The sequence below is a fragment of the Microcaecilia unicolor genome, chromosome 1, assembly GCF_901765095.1.
Source record: "Microcaecilia unicolor chromosome 1, aMicUni1.1, whole genome shotgun sequence".
In the NCBI taxonomy this organism is placed as follows: Eukaryota; Metazoa; Chordata; class Amphibia; order Gymnophiona; family Siphonopidae; genus Microcaecilia; species Microcaecilia unicolor.
The window spans coordinates 368,363,173-368,379,942 of record NC_044031.1 but is presented as its reverse complement, the minus strand read 5'-3'; the positions used below and the strand labels follow the sequence as shown (position 1 = coordinate 368,379,942).

General features: G+C 46.0%; 1 protein-coding gene across 1 annotated transcript in view; it reads left to right on the top strand.

Moving 5' to 3' along the window:
- The first annotated feature begins 312 nt into the window (after nt 1–312).
- Nucleotides 313–16,770, top strand: part of DAP (death associated protein) — a 96,220-nt gene continuing 79,762 nt past the window's right edge. Inside the window, exon 1 of the mRNA XM_030209908.1 lies at nt 313–475. Within this exon, the coding sequence (XP_030065768.1) occupies nt 421–475 (55 nt within the window). The 5' untranslated portion in view covers nt 313–420. The remainder of the gene's footprint in view (nt 476–16,770) is intronic.

Here is a 16,770-nt window from a genome sequence, read left to right as displayed (position 1 = left end):
CACAGGATACTGGTTTTGCATATTTGTAGAACCATATTTAAATTGAACAATGCCCCTGGGCCCTGTTACACACACAAATAGCGCAACATAAGAACGAGGTGTACACACGCCCCGCGTCAATTTCCAACCGAATCCTGCCTGGCCCGAGAGTGGGAGAGGGTGACATCAGGGAGGGTGTAAAAGCCAGATCTGCGGGATCCTCCGGATCTAAGTACTACCTTAAGCCGAGCGGTTGTTTGTTTTCACACCGTCCCGGTGACATCACGCAGCGGCGCTCCTTGCGCGCTGCTGCAGAAGCCACGTTGCAGAGCTGGTAGCGGTGGGGGTGGGGCTTGTGTTGCTGAATGCTGATGTGTTAAGAGGCACAGACAGTGTTCACTGTATTATACCGAGACCTCGTGTACTGGTCAAGGGAAGACTATGTCATCTCCTCCAAAAGACAAACCAGGAACCAAAGCCGGCCATCCTCCCGCTGGTACGGCATGCCTTTGCTAACTTATTTTGGTTTCTATTCGCAGGGAAAGTGGGGGAGAAGAGTGCCTTAGGATGCAAAAACCTCTCTAGGAAGGTGCATTGCAAGCTGTGCTGTGTTTAATTGTTAAAAGTGCTTAGCATGGCAAAAAAGACGTGTTTATTATTACATTGTGGCTGTCAAGTGTTGTTGGGAAGGGGATGACACCGGGTGTGGACGTTTCCTTTAGCTTGGAATTCGTTGTGTTTTCCGGGTTGGATGATTAGCATTTTGTTGTGCATGCAACCTGGTTAATTCACGAATACTAAAAGAGAACCTAAAGGGTTGCTGGCTTATTTCATAATTTCTCTGCATGTAGTTGACCTTAATTTTTATTCTATCTGTTTACTGTATGATTTTAATTAGTGATTGTGCTCACTTTGAGACCCCCTGGTGTGATGTAGATAATAAAATAATAATTGTATACGTTGCAACCCATTACTATTTGTTTAGTATTTTAAAAGAGAGCCGTTTTGGTTACCAGTGCAGCATATGTGATCAGTTTATTAGAACAGCACTGCTTGTGGCCTAGTCCTGCGATTTCTGCACGTAGGAAAATGTGTATTACAGAAGAGATTTGGTCTCTCACTTTTATGCTCTCATAATTCCCCCCCAGAAATTAGGGTCAGCTCCAAAGATATTCCTGTTTGTATTATGGTGAAACGTTCATCCATGCATGTTTCTGAAATTTGTGGAATAGTAACCCTTATGATGGGTATTAGCAAAAACGAGCAATTTCTATAATTTGGGAAACACCTCTTCTGTTTGTGCTAGTTTTAAAGGCTACAAGTGCATGGTTTCCAATTAACTTTTATGAAATGAGAAATTGCTTTTGATTTAGCTTAAAATGTATTTTAACAACAGTAACTATTTTTAGTGAAACTGGAGGAGTGTTCTAAGAAGGGAAAATTATTGTGCAGGATTTTCTGAACTGGGCTCTTTTCCAATCCTAAAATTGAAAAACAGACATTTCTATACAATTTCTCCAGAGAGACCTGTACCTCATTTGATTAAAAACTGTATTGGTATTGTTTTGTTTTTGAGAAGTGTATCTGGATATGCATCCATTTCTGTATGTTCATATAAGCATAACCCCAGTTCCAACTTTTTTTTCGGTAAAAATTTTACTAAATCTAAAATTTTTCACAACTGTAAAAAAAAAAAAAGAAAAAAATTCTGAAACAGAGGGGTCATTCACAGAAGGAAGGCCATTTTTATTTCTACTCCTTTGGGTTTACAGCTTAATAGAATTTGCCTTTATAGGGGCTATATAGCATCATTTGCGTCTGGGCGTCTTCCTATTTAAACCCTTCATCACTTGCTGTTCCAGTTATATGATAGCCCTGGGCCAGGAGCCACTGAAGATAGCTCCTTCCAGAACTTGGTTCAGATGAAGGTTGAATCTAGCTGCTAAATGCAGTGTTGTGTAGTGGCAGAGATTCTACTACTACTTATCACTTCTATAGCGCAACAAAGCATACACAGCGCTGTACACCATACGTGAAAAGACAGTCCCTGCTCAAAGAGCTCTCAATCTAAATAGGACAGACAGACAGAACAACTAAGAGGTAAGGGAATTAAAGAGGTGGGGATAAAAGGGTACAGGGCAAGTGAGTAGTGGTTCTCTTTCACTCATGCCCTGTGAGTGTTCATATAACAGCATCCCCAGCCTGGCTCAGGAGTCAAATCTGGGTATCCAGGGCTAGCTGCAACTTTCCAGTAAGTCGTTGGGAAATGAGGCCGGTGCCCCAAAGTTGTCAGGAAGAGGCAAAGGTTAAGCTGTTTAATCATGAAAAAGTGGAACCTGTGCATAGTACCAGATTTAGCTCTTTTCCACCTTATTGTACAGAGAGGATGAACTGTGCTGATCTTTATTTGCCATCATTAATTATGTTACTATGTAGCACTCCATATTTTTTTTGCATATATTCTAATGTTAGCTAAGATGTATATACCACATAATCCAAGAAAATGGTCCTAGGTTGTTTACAAGTTTAAAAAACAAACAATTCTACAAAAAGTGTAAATTAAATAAAAAAATGATTGTACTCTTCATGTCATTCCTCTTCTAGCAAAGAGTAGTTCTGGCTTACAGCTTTAATGAATCAGCAGACGCTGTGCCAAGTTAAGAGGCGGTTTTGTTTTTCTTTAATTAAAAGGATTTGGTGGAAGACGCTGGATTCAGGTGTACACATTTTGTACCATTGCCTATGGCAGATATTAAGATAGAGATTGATTTTGGAGGTTGGGGGGAAGGGCTGTCCCAACCATTAGGCAAGACTAGGCAGTTGCCTAGGACTGCAGCTTTGAAGAGGGAGGTGGGGGAGGCAGAAAAAAGCAACTGCTGTCAAAATAGGTCTTGATAACCGCATTAACTTAATGATCCGTGTATTTTTTTACCTATATTGAAGGTGGGTAGTTGTCAAACAGCATTTACCCTGATTATTCTGGGAGAGGTGGTGTTGGGGTGATCTTGATTGTTAGGAAGGGCAAGGGGCGCCGAGACTAATTGGAATGAAGGTGAAGATTGAAAAGTTTACATATGGTGCCCAGTATTTTCGCACTGGTCATGGCTGGGTGTTCTTTCTATGTTGAAAGACGAGGATAAATCAGTGTAAATAGAGAGTCACACTGCTAAGCAACTAAACATTGTTCCGCTCCGTATCAGAGGTTTAGGTGACGCCTATTCTTTTATATTCAGAGGAAGCCAGTGAAGCTAGCCTCATATGCAGATTGTTTTTTTAATACATCGTGTGAGATTCAAAAAGTCAGTTCAAGTAGTATCTACTTGCCAATCCTCAAAACATGCAAAATATACGATGATCAATGTGTTGCGTCTGTGTTGCTGTTTTTAAGTGATCTCTGTGGAAGCCATTGGCAGACTTCTGAACCTCCCAAATAAAATTATTTTCCCAGTGTTGAAGATTTTCCAGCACATTGGGGTTTTGGATAACCTGTGTCCCAGCACAGTGGTGGACTTTGGTCCTGGGGAACTGAGGAACTGAATTCGATTCCCGGCCCAGGCAGCTCCTTGTGACTCTGGGCAAGTCACTTAACCCTCCATTGCCTGCCGCATTGAGCCTGCCATGAGTGGGAAAAAGTGCGGGGTACAAATTAAAAAAAAAAAAAAAAAATCTCCATTCCCTGCCATGTGGGGCTCTAGTTACTTACTGGTGACTTCATGCTTTATCTGCTGAAATGTTGGTGCCCAGCACAGCTCAAGCTTGTAGTGCTTTGTAAACGTGGATTAGCCATAAATAGTACCATATAAATAGAATCATAATTTACTGTCAGTGTTCTTGTAGTTATTTATTGCCTTTGTAAATGACGTTAATTGTGATATTGATACTAGATAGGACCATAACGCCAAACATTCAGTTGGCTCGCTGTTCTGACTAATTGTTTCATCAGGCACATTAGGATTCGTTCCTTGTGTCATTTCTGAGCTGCTGAAATGTGACCTGGAAAGTCAAGATTGCAGTTGTTAATAACATTTTTTTTGTTTAAAAATGTAAGAGTTGCTCTACTGGGTCAGACCATCTAGCCCAGTATCCTGATTCCAACAGTTGCCAGTCCAGGTCATAAGTACCTGGGAAGGGAGGATGGGATTTGATAATACTACCTTTCTGTGGTTAAAATCAAAGTAGCTTGCATATTATTTAAATATACTTATTTTGTATATGGGGAAATGGAGAGTTAAGTGACATTCTGAGAGTAGAGAATGACATGGGGACAATGTTTTTCCCCATCCCTACCCTGTCCCTGCAAGATCTGCCCCTGCCCCTGCATGTTTTGCAGATTTATATCAGTGCAATCCACTTAATTTTAAGGGTCTTGGACCAAAGAAATGCATACAGTTAACCAGAGCGTGCACTTAACCGTTGTGACCCAAAGAAGCTTGACATCTGATAAACGTATGTACAGTACTGTTATTATACATACAGTATACACTCCGTTAACTGACATTAGGCTTACTTGAAGTAATCAGTTATAGTCCTCTGTACACTCTTGGGTCTGTGAGCTCCATAGACTACGTCTGCCAGACGGTAAAAACTGTCATAGCACTGACATCCGGTGGCCTCCAGATAGGCCCGCACGGTATTGAGACTCTCCAGCGCTCTTGCAAAAGTGACAGGAGGAGGTTGTTGAATTTTGTCAGCATGTGCCACGCTGCTCATTTCACCATCTGTTCCATCATCAACTGTTGTTGCCTGCGTGTAGGCGCATATCTCGACATCAGTGCTGTCTTCAGCTGTTTGTAGATCGTAATCAACAGCTATGTAACGATGGAACTCCTCTTCAGTAACACCGGCTGGGATGTCAATAACCTGTTCTTCCTTGTCATCAACAGCAGATGAATCCATTAACTGATGGGTTGTATCCGCCTACCAGCAGGTGGAGATAGCAAACACTGAAAGCACATGGTGTTCCTGGACGCCCAGCCCCCTCTGCCTTCAGTATATGAAATTTCCAAAGCAGAGTGAATAAGAAAGGCAAAATAACAACATACTTTCCTCACAGAGAACAAACGCCCCAGAACCGGAGCAATAACCAAACAAAGGAGGGATGTTATCAACCTCCTCCAATAAAAACAGCATGTAGTAACTCTGATAGCTTGTCTTCAAGTACTCCTGATGAGGCACAATGTCTGTATGCAACATCTGTACAAAAATTAAAGTCAGACAGGGAGGGATCATGGATTCATCGGCTGTGACTAAAGGAAAGAAAATTATCAAGGTAAGAACTAATTTTCCCTTCCTTGTCATCAGCAGCACTTGCGCTCCAAAATGCACATCCTGCCGCGCTGCCACATCCAGCCTGTAATGCCGCACAAAAGAGAGCTGAGAAGCCCAGGTAGCCGCACGACAGATCTCTTGAAGAGAAAAGACACCCGTTTCAGCCCACGATGAGGACATTGCCCTCGTAGAGTGCGCTTTAAATGCTTCAGGCGGCGACCACCCTGAAAGCAGATAAGCAGAAAAAATGAGTTCCTTAAGCCAGCGGGCTACAGTGGCCTTAGACTCCGGAAACCCCCGTCGGGGACCTGCCAACAGAACAAATGATCAGAATTCCTAAACGCATTTGACATCTGCAGATACTGCCACAGAGCCCTGCGGACATCCAAAAGGCGCAATTGCCCAAAGGAGTCCGGAAACTCCTCCTTACAAAAGGAAGGAAGAAAAATGGGCTGGTTCAGGTGAAAACCTGAAACCACCTTAGGCAGAAAGGAAGGCACCGTACGAACAGTTACCCCGGATTCCGAGAACTGTAGAAAAGGATCCCGACAGGAAAGAGCCTGAAGCTCAGACACTCTTCTTGCCGACGTCATTGCCTCTAAAAAAAACCTGTCTTTTGAGAGTCACGTCCTTCTCAGAAGCCCGTTTAAGAGGCTCAAACGGAGATCGCTGGAGCGCCTTCAAACCGAGCCCCAGGTTCCAAGCTGGACAGGGCGACTGCAAAGGAGGACTTGGACGAAGCGCCCCTCTGAGAAAGCGGACAATATCCGGATGAGCAGCAAGGGACAAGCCGGAGACTTTCCCCCAGAAGTAGGCCAACGCTGCCACTTGAACTCGAAGGGAATTGTAGGCCAGGCCCTTTTGTAGCCCGTCCTGCAAAAAGTCCAGCAAAAGCGAGACTGTCGCCAGAGTTGGCAAGATAGACTTTGGAGTACACCACACCTCAAAAGTGCGCCAGATCCGAGCACAAGTCGCAGAGGTTGACCATGTGCAAGCCTGCAAGAGCATGGCAATAACCTTATTAGAATAGCCCTTGTCCCTCAATTGTGCCCTCTCAAGAGCCAGGCCGTAAGACCAAAGCGGCAAGGATCTTCCATGGTCACCGGACCCTGAACTAACAAGTTCGGAACCCGAGGCAACGGAAGAGGCATATCCACCAGCATCCGCCGGAGATCCGCGTACCATGGACGCCTTGGCCAATCCGGGGCGATGAGAATCACCAATCCTCCGTGCAGGTGAATCCGAAGTAGTACTCACCCTATCAAGGGCCACGGAGGGAACACATACAGAAGGCCCGAGGGCCAAGGTTGAGCCAGGGCATCCAACCCCGCCGAGCGAGGATCTCTCCAACTGCTGAAAAAGTGAGGGACTTTAGCGTTTATGCTTGACGCCATGAGGTCCAAGCCTGGAGTCCCCCATTTGGCACAAATCTGAACAAAATCTTCTGCCAGTTCCCATTCCGCCGGGTCGATTTGATGTCTGCTGAGGAAATCGGCTTGTACGTTGCTCTGACCGGCTATGTGAGCCACGGACAACAGCTCTAGGTGGCGCTCGGCCCAGTCGCAGATCTGAGACGCCTCCGCAGCCAGGGCTCTGCACTGAGTGCCACCCTGACAATTGATGTAGGCCACTGCTGTCGTGTTGACCGACAGAACTTGGACAGGAAGACCCTTCAGCGTCCTGTGGAAGGCCAGAAGAGCCTGGAATATCGCTCTCAGTTCCAAGCAATTGATGGACCATCCCGCTTCCAGGGTGGACCACAGACCCTGAGCATAGCGTCCCCAGCCCGAAAGGCTGGCATCCGTTATCACCAGACACCAAAACGGAAGAGCCAGTGGCACCCCTGCCGCAGCATGCTGTCAGAAAGCTACCAATCCACCATCTGCTGTGACTAAAGGAAAGAAAATTATCAAGGTAAGAACCTAATTTTTTTTCAGAGGAAGTGACGTCATCGGGAGAGATGGCAGCCTAGCCTGAGAGCTCCGTCTCCTCGCGCTTGATTTACGCTTTAAACAGCTATAAAAAACGGCAGCGAGCGTGAGAACCTAGCGAAACCAGCTTATTAAACGCTCCCTTCAACAAAATCGGCGATGAGCAAAACTCCCGCTACGCGAAAAAAAGAGAGCGAGCGGTCTGAGCGAATCATGGCGGGAAAAAGCGCCAAACGCCACGAGTCACCAGAGCGGGCCTCGCGCTCCGACTCCGAATCGGCCCAGTCGCAGGCCGAGCAGCGACACCCGCCCTCCAAAAAAAGTATCCCAACTGAACTGCGGAGGTTTTTAGCGAACATTCAGGCGGAGATAAAGCAGTCGAAGGATGAAATCTTGGAATGCATGGATTCCTTGAGCACAGACCTCCGTGAGTTGGGGGGGCGGGTGGAAGACGCAGAACTTAAGCTAGAGGAACAGGCAGAGACACTGCTTAAGCATAATGAGAAGCTGCTTGCACTGGACAAACACCGATTGGACTTAGAATACAAGATAGATGACTTGGAAAACCGAGGGAGGCGGAACAACCTTAGGTTTCGAGGGGTGCCAGAAGGAGGAGAAACAGAGAATGTTACACAGATCGTGCAGACAATCTGTGCCTCTTTACTTGGCCCAGAAGCGGGAGAGAGTACTGTGGAGCTGGACAGAGCACATAGAGCGCTTGGAGTTCGCAAAGAACAGCAGCAGCGAGATATTATTGTCCGCTTCCACAAATACGAAACCAAGGAATTGATCATGACTAAGGCGCGGAAGGCGCAGAACCTGGAGTTTGGAGGCGCAAAAGTACTGGTGTATCAAGATTTGTCGCAATATACCTTGCAGCAACGACGGCAAATGAAGCCAGCCCTAGACATATTAACAAAACATCAAGTGCAATACAGATGGGGTTTCCCGTTTTCTCTGAACTTTGCCCTGAAGGGTAGCAAATACCGTGTGAGATCCCTACAAGAAGCATGGGAGGCCCTACACGCAGCAGAGCTGGTGAACTCGGCTATCCCACCAGGTGAGCTGGCCTCATCCACCATGGCCAAGCTTCAGGGCTGGCAAAGAGCATCGGGGCCAGTGCGACGAGGCAGCAACAAGAGATGACTGGACAGACTCCAGGAGAGACAAGAGACACTTGGACTGAGTAACTGGACAAAGACATGTGCCACTATGTCAGATTACCATTGGTCCGCCAGGAACTGTTCTAACTGGCGACCAAGTTTGCTGTAAGACCAGCTAATTCTTGATGTGAGGTGAGGCCTGTGGGACTGTAGGACTGATCGGATTGCATGAATGACACGACGCGGCTGGCTGAAGCTGGAAGTGTATAGATACACTTTACAGGAAATAACACTATGTTGAAGGGGGATGGGCAGGAGGGCATACAATAGCGGTTGAATGCTGGAAAGCACTTGGGCGGGGGGAGGGGATGTCTGGCTGAGGTGTCGGGAGTGTTGTGACTCACTTACTCGGATCCCATCTAGGGGTTTTTTACTCCTGGCTGGTGTAACAGGGGGGAGATGTGGGGGGAGGGACTGGGATAGAGGGATAAGGGTGGGTTGTGGGAGGAGGGAAGACATAGGTAATAATTATTGCTCTACTGACCTGTGCTGCTCACAAGGGGGAGGTGCATTGCTTTTACACTTTGCAGATATTAGCTGTCTTTTACACGATAAGACATGTGTTCTGAGCTGAAGATAGTCTCCTATAATGTCAAGGGACTTAACATGCCTCAAAAAAGACAGAAGCTTTATGGAGAACTCCACCAGTTAAAACCACACATAGTTTTATTGCAAGAAACACACCTGCGTCGCAAACACGAGAAATTTCTCTCCTGCCCTGGTTACTCAGGAGTCTATTGCGCATCCGGGGCGGACTCCAGGAGGGGAGGAGTGGCGATACTGCTGCAATCTTCACTGGGGGCCCAGGTGATGCAGACTAAAAGGGACCCTGGGGGGCGTTTTTTATTTCTACAACTTAAGATAGACCAAGTAATCCTCACAGTGGCATCAATATATGCCCCAAATTCTGGACAAGGGGAATTTTTTAACAAAATACAAGCCTTATTGGGGACCTTCACTACAGGGGCGCTTATACTTGGGGGTGATTTCAATGCTGTTATGAGCCCAGGACAAGATCGCTCTGGGCCTGTCAGGACGGAGGGGCACAAAGAAGCACGATCGCTGGTCTCGTTGGCCTATTCCCTGGGGCTCTTAGATCTTTGGAGGTTGACACACCATACAGAAAGGGACTATACATATTACTCTCCAGTGCACGAAACATACTCCCGTATTGACTACATCTTCTTAGACACCACGCTAGTGGAATTAGGCCCAAATGCTGGAATTGGTAGTATGACGATATCTGATCACGCCCCAATATGGGTCACTCTCCCAAACATTCAAACTGAAGTGAAAGATAGACGCTGGTCTCTGAACACAAGCCTGTTGCAGGATGAGCAGGTGGTGGAGGGCTATAAACAGGTGTTTAAAGAATACCTTGAGCACAACCTAGCTTCTGGCCCACCGATGCATGTGGTGTGGGACGCTTTAAAAGCGGTGTCCAGAGGACATTTTTTGCAATTGGCTAGTACTCGAGCAAGAGCCCGTAGATCCTGCTTAAACACATGCATAGGGCGGATACAGGCATTGGAACAACAGCACAAAGCTGGTCCCACGCCGCAAATTTGGGATGCCCTGTGTAGGGAGAGAATGGCACTGAATCTGATGTACTCGGAACAACTCGAGTTAATAAGGGCGAGACAAGGGGTACAATCGTACGAATTAACTAATAAAGCTGGGCGCCTACTGGCAATGCGACTGCGAAGACAGAAAGTTGATAGAATGATTAAGCAGGTGAAAGACAGAGGGGGTGATTTGTTGCGTCATTCGGCTTTCATCCGTGAGCGCTTTAGAGAATATTATAAGAAGCTCTATGAGCAGGAGATCGATCCTCCTGGGGAAAAAATAGACAACTATCTGCAAGATAGTGATCTCATCCCTTTAGCTAGGCAACACCAGGAATTGTTGGAGAAGCCTGTTACACCTAAAGAGGTCCAGGAGGCGATTGGAGGTATGCCCTCAAATAAGTCTCCGGGGCTTGACGGCTTTCCCAACGAGTTTTATCGGACATTCGCCGTTGAATTGGCCCCCCTGCTTGCTGATATGTTCAACCAGGTGGGGGTGGGGGGAAATCTGCCGCGGACAATGTTGGAGGCCTGGATAGCGGTGATCCCAAAACCCGGCAAAGATACCACTGACTGTGGCTCTTATAGGCCCATATCTGTCCTAAATGCCGACGTCAAGATTCTGGCTAAGGTCCTTGCCAATAGGCTTGCACCGTTGATGCCAACCCTAGTGCACCCTGACCAAGAGGGCTTTGTTTCCTACCGAAAGGCGATGGACAACATCAGACGCACCTTAGATCTTATATATCTGGCCAAGCGAAATCAGAGACCATTATGCCTCTTAAGCCTAGATGCAGAAAAGGCCTTTGACAGGGTCCACTGGCCTTTTATGTATAGGACCTTGGAGATCTTGGGGTTTGGTACGCGGTTTAAGGGCTGGATACAAGCATTTTACTCCTCCCCTAGAGCCTGCATTAAGATCAATGGCAGTCACTCAGACTCTTTCTCCTTGCAAAGGGGCACACGACAGGGCTGCCCTCTCTCCCCCCTTTTGTTTGCACTTGTTATGGAACCATTTGCCTCTAGGGTTCGGAAAGACCCGCTGATGGCAGGGCCTACTGTGGCAGGGAGAATGCATAAAATGGCACTCTTTGCGGATGATGTTTTGCTGTATATAACCCGTCCCCGTGACGCGTTCCCTAGACTTGCTCAGCTTATTGAGGAGTATTCTGTAGTATCGGGTTTTAAAGTCAATATGACAAAATCCGAGGCCCTAAATATCTCCCTACCGGAAGCTACAGTTGCAGAACTTAAAGTTGCTCATGCTTTTCGGTGGGCGGGTAGACACATTAGATATTTGGGGGTGAATCTCACTTCCAACCTGTCTGATCTATTCTCTGCCAACTATAGAGGCCTGGTTCGAGCCCTCGCAGCAGATATGGAACGATGGGGTGATTTAGAGGTCTCCTGGTTTGGCCGTATAGCAATTCTTAAGATGAACGTTTTACCTCGAATCTTATACTTATTCCAGGTGCTGCCTGTAATGATGCCCAGGCGATTTCTAGCCTCATTGCAAGATAAAATTGTGCGTTTCGTCTGGGCAGGAAAGCATCCTAGGTTGTCCCGTGCCCTGTTGTACCAAGGAAGATGCCGCGGGGGACTGGCGGTCCCGAATGTCTTCTGGTACTATCGGGCGGCCCAGGGAAAGGTAGCTTTGGAGTGGTATCAGGCATATCCAGACAGACAGTGGGTGCACTTGGAACAACATTCCGCAGGTACGACACCGCTGGGAGCGCTTATGTGGTTACCAAAGACATTTCGCAAGCTCGACGAGAGCGTTTGTCCCTCGGTGGAGGTTACCCTTCACTACTGGGACAAGTTGTTTCCGGGGGGTAAATGTACCTTGACTCGTTTGGCCCCTATAGCACACAACCCATTATTCCTGCCAGGGACGACGGAGGGTTCGGTCATGCGGTGGTACAGGGAAGGGCTACGAACATGGGACCAGCTGTTTGATGGGGACACTCTTCTTGAATTTGGAGAGCTGCAGTCACGAAACCCTGGGGTGTTGAGAGATGATTTTGCATACTACCAATTAACTCACTTCCTGCGCACCAAGGCCGTTGCCACGGTAATCCAGCGGACCAAGGGCTACTTAGAGGAGATATGTGATAAGTTAACCACTTCTAGAGGCCTGATAGGTACACTTTACAAGTACATTACTATGCAGCACCCTGTGTATGAATGTCATAGGAGAGGTTGGGAGAGGGAGCTGGGGGTGACACTGGATGTGCCGGGGTGGGAGAGAATAGAACGTGAAGCGACAAAGGTTTCCACACATGTCCCGCTAAAGGAAAATGCTGTGAAGGTGCTATACAGATGGTACCTTACCCCTGATCGCCTCCAGCGCATATACCCAAACACATCAGGTCTCTGCTGGAGGGGGTGCGGCATGAGGGGGACGATGGGGCACCTCTGGTGGAACTGCCATAAAGTGAGAGCTTTCTGGAAAGCGGTTCAAAACAGGTTGCAGAGCTGGTTACAAACGCCCATTCCGTGGGCCCCGACGGTGTTTCTTTTTGCTGCAAAAGTAGAGGGCATGCCGGCAGCGCAGCATAAGCTGCTGAGGCAGGCGGTGTGTGTTGCACGAGTAACCATTGCTCAGCACTGGAAGCACCACGGGGTCCCGTCGGTTAAGAGATGGCACAATAAACTGAAACATGTGTGTGAGATGGAAAGACTCTTGGCAGTCAGGAGACATCAACTGCACAAGTGGCATGATATATGGCAGTTTTTTGCTACTGCAGTAGGTAATTACTAGCATAGATGCACGGGAAAAATCTGTATGATGCAAAGTGAGACAGCCATGAAGGGCAGGGAAGAAAACAGGGGGAGGGAGGGATTAGGTAGGTCTTAATTTTGGAAAGGGCGACTGTTGAGAGGAAGGTTAGGGGGAGGGGAATGTTTCCTTATTAAAACATAATAATACAAAGTTGAAGTTTCTACAGTTATATTTTACTGTTGTACGGTAGCAGTTCATTGTTCTACTTGGACTTCACCTTGCTGAGACTATATTGTAAACACTCCAATGTAGAGCGATGATTATTGTACATTGTTTATTGCAAATTTTCAATAAAAGACTTCTTACAAATAAAAAAAAAAAGAACCTAATTTTCCCATCTGATGTGTTTGTAACTGCTGCATCTGTTTCGTCTCTCTCCACATCCTTAACAAATATTGCCTGCTTGTAGTAGTTCACAATGGTTGCCTGTGTAACATGATTCCAGGCTTCTTTCTGTATATGTAGGGAATCCAACAGTGATAGATTATGAGCCAGTTCAACACACGTTTATCCTTGCCAGTCCGGTCATCCATAACGCTCATCAGACTACGTAGCACAAGAGCCCGATAATGCTGTTTGAAATTGGCTATTATGCCCTGATCCATAGGTTGGATCAGAGAGGTAGTGTTTGGTGGCAGGAAGACCACTTTGACGTTAGACAGCCTGACATCATCCCTGTGTGCAGCACAGTTATCACAAAGCAGCAAAATCTGATGCTTTTGTGCCCGCATTCTAGTGTCTAACTTCTTTAGCCACTGCTTCCAAATTTCCCCAGTCATCCATGAATTTGCGTTAGCCTCGTATGACACAGGAAGTCGCTTAACTTTCTTGAAGCAACAGGTCTGTTTGCTCTTTCCAATGACGAGGGGTTCCAACCTCGCACTCCCATCCATATTGCAGCAAAGGAGGATAGTCAGTTGGTCCTTCAACATTTTACCTCCAGTAGTTTCGACATGTTTGAATGCAAGAGTTCCATCAGGAATCGCTCACCAGTAGAGACTGTTTTCATCGGCATTGAAAATGTCACGAGGTGCAAACTCGTTCAAGATGGTAGGAAGAACTGAAACAACCCAATTTTCAGCTCCAAAGTCATCAGCGTCTTGTTTCTCACCATGCTGTTTCTTGAATTTTATGCTGTTCCTCTCCTTCCATCTTTCCAACCATCCAACAGTGGCTTTGAATTCAGTTAGTCCAAGACTTTCAGCTAGCTGTTAGCTTTCTCCAAAAGCAGTGGACCACTGACAGGAAACTGTCTGCTCCTGACTCAAGAAAACTACCGAAGAAGAACATCATCCACCTCCTCAGTTTTTCCTGCCCCTTTTCGTTTCCATTGTGGATTTGTATTGTTTTGCCAGTCTTCCAGAAGCTGGTCTTTCTGCTTCAAGATACGTGAAATTTGACTGGGATTGACACCATATTCTTTAGCAATAGATGCTTGACTTTGTTTGTTTTCTAATTTTTTAAGAACTTCTATTCATTCAACCAGTGTTAAAGTCTTACAGTTCTGCCGCGACGACCCCGGTGTACGCTCTAACAACATTCTTTCGCTTATTCTGCCTGTGGCAGTTAGAGGCAGTAAATGTGAAATCTCATTGGTTGTCACACGCCAATCGACTTCCATATTTCATGTGCCCGCTTATGCGGAGTCTTTCCTGCAGAGGAGCAGTTTTGAACCATGTATATAAGCGAATCTTGCAGTTATCAGTGGTGCGCTCAACCGAAATTTGTCCCCATAGAAATTGATGGTGCCAAAAACGGGACTGAAGTACAGCATGCAGTTAAACAGAGCATGCGCTTATCCGACGTGCACTTAAATGGAGTGCACTGTATTATGTAAGGCCTTTTGTAGGCCTAACCAATATAACCAAAGAAAAACATAAACACATTTTTAAATTCAAAAAAACTTATTTTAATCTATGGACTAATAAGTCATCAACAATCTCAGGATTCACTGTAGTTCTCCTTTCTTCCACAGTCCTTCCCATAATAGAAGACATTCTGGTAACAGTAATGCACAAAATTCCCTGTGCAAGTTTTGCTAGTTTTGGACAGCACTTTTCCTTATTTTTCCAAAATGACAAAACATTGTCAGCATTAATTGAACATAAGTAACTGTCCAGTTCCATACATACCAAGTCACATGCATTCAGCCCGTGACACACTTATTTGTATCCCTCCTCACACGTGTACGGCCAATGTTCCCTCTAGGTTGTACTGCTGCAAAACATTTTTTAAAGTTGCCATGCAGCAGGTCACTTCTGCGCAGCATGGGCACCAGGACTTCCTCACCTCCCTCCCACTGCTACTCTTGCTTTTGCTACTGCTTCTCCAGATGGAGCGGCAGTGGCAGCAAAAGAAGCTACACTCACCACGTTGCCGGACTCTCCAAAGGTGCAGCTGCTGGTCCCGCCCCCTTGGATGTCACTTCCTGTTCTGGGGCAGAACCGGTATCTGTGCCAATCAAGAGTCTGGCCCTATGGTAAGTGTACTTTCTTTTACCACTGCTGCTCAGTTAGAGAAGCAAGAGCAGCAGTGGCAGCGGTGTCGGGGGTAGAGAGAGGAGGCAGACGCTGGATTGGGGGAGGAAAGGGAGGATAGATGCTGGATAGAAGGTGAGGGAGAAGAGGGCAGATGCTGGATGGAAAGGGAAGAGAGACTGAAGATGCTCAACATGGCAGGAAGATGGGGGCAGACACAGAGGAAAGTTGATTAATGACATGGGCAAGGAAGGAATGCCAGATGGACCAGGAGACCTTAGCAAAAGAGTAGGAGAAGACAGAGGAAGGCGGCCAACACGATTAGACAACACGGAATTTAATTTTCTAGTTATTGATTAGTTTTTGTAATGTACATAAAAACTAACCTGTTTAAAAAGGCATACCCTACCAATCCAACATAAATGCCTGATCTCTGCAACACAACAAAACTAAAGTACGTAATGGACATAACACAACTCTTCTGTTGTACGATTCCCTAATGTGGCTGTGCCACATGAACTTTATCTTAGCACAACATCATTTTGTATTTGTTTACACCGGAGTCTGCAAACGCCTCTCCGGTACTATGTAAGCCACGTTGAGCCTACAAATAGGTGGGAAAATGTGGGATACAAATGTAACAAATAAATACATATGCCAGAACTGGTGTTACTTGCCTGGGCCCCACAAGAAAAATCTCACTCATTGGCCTTCAGTCTGCAGCATAACAGTGGTAAATCTCCAGCTTTTGTATTGGCCACCTTTGGTGTCTTCAATTCATAAACAACCTTTATGGAGCAGTGTCTCTAAAGTTGCTCAGAAAACTGCTAACATCCATTTTCATTCTTTTGGAGGGGGGCTGCTAGAGTACCAGGACGACCAACCCTTCTGTGCTGCCTCCGACCTGGTAGTAAACTTCTCACATTGTGCTCATATTTGAACATACTGTGAACTTTTGTGCCTTGCTGCAGAATAGATAATAGGCTTATTACCGTACTGTGTTCCATCTGCTGCGCAAGTTAATTCAGGCGCTGAGCCCCTTTCTGCATCTTTCACCTGCTAATGTGTGCATTGAGCTCTCATTTACCGTATGCTTCTGCCCATAGTAGCTTTCTGCATCAGGACAACAATAGGCACAGAATTAGAAAGAAAAGCCCTTATGAATAAGATCCTGTGACTGGTTTTTAGTAGGTAATCAATAGAAATAAAACAAAATAAAACATGGAAAAGAAAATAAGATCATACCTTTTTTATTGGACATAACAATACGTGTGAGAAGCTCCTAAAAACATCCACACTGGACCATCAATACTCACCAGAAACTATTACAAAATTAATCAAATTTATTTTTAACTCGCAACTATTTCCGCTTTAACAATGATACCTATCTACAAATAATGGGCACCAGGACAGCACCCCAATATGATAGCCTCTTTATGGATGAGGTGGAAGAGACATTTCTGAATACATATTAGACCAGACCCCTAAAATACTACCGGTACATCAATGACATTTTTATGATTTGGACTGAGGGGGAAGACACTCTGAAACAATTTTACAATTCCTTCAATACATACCATCCTACAATCAGATTCAAAATTGACT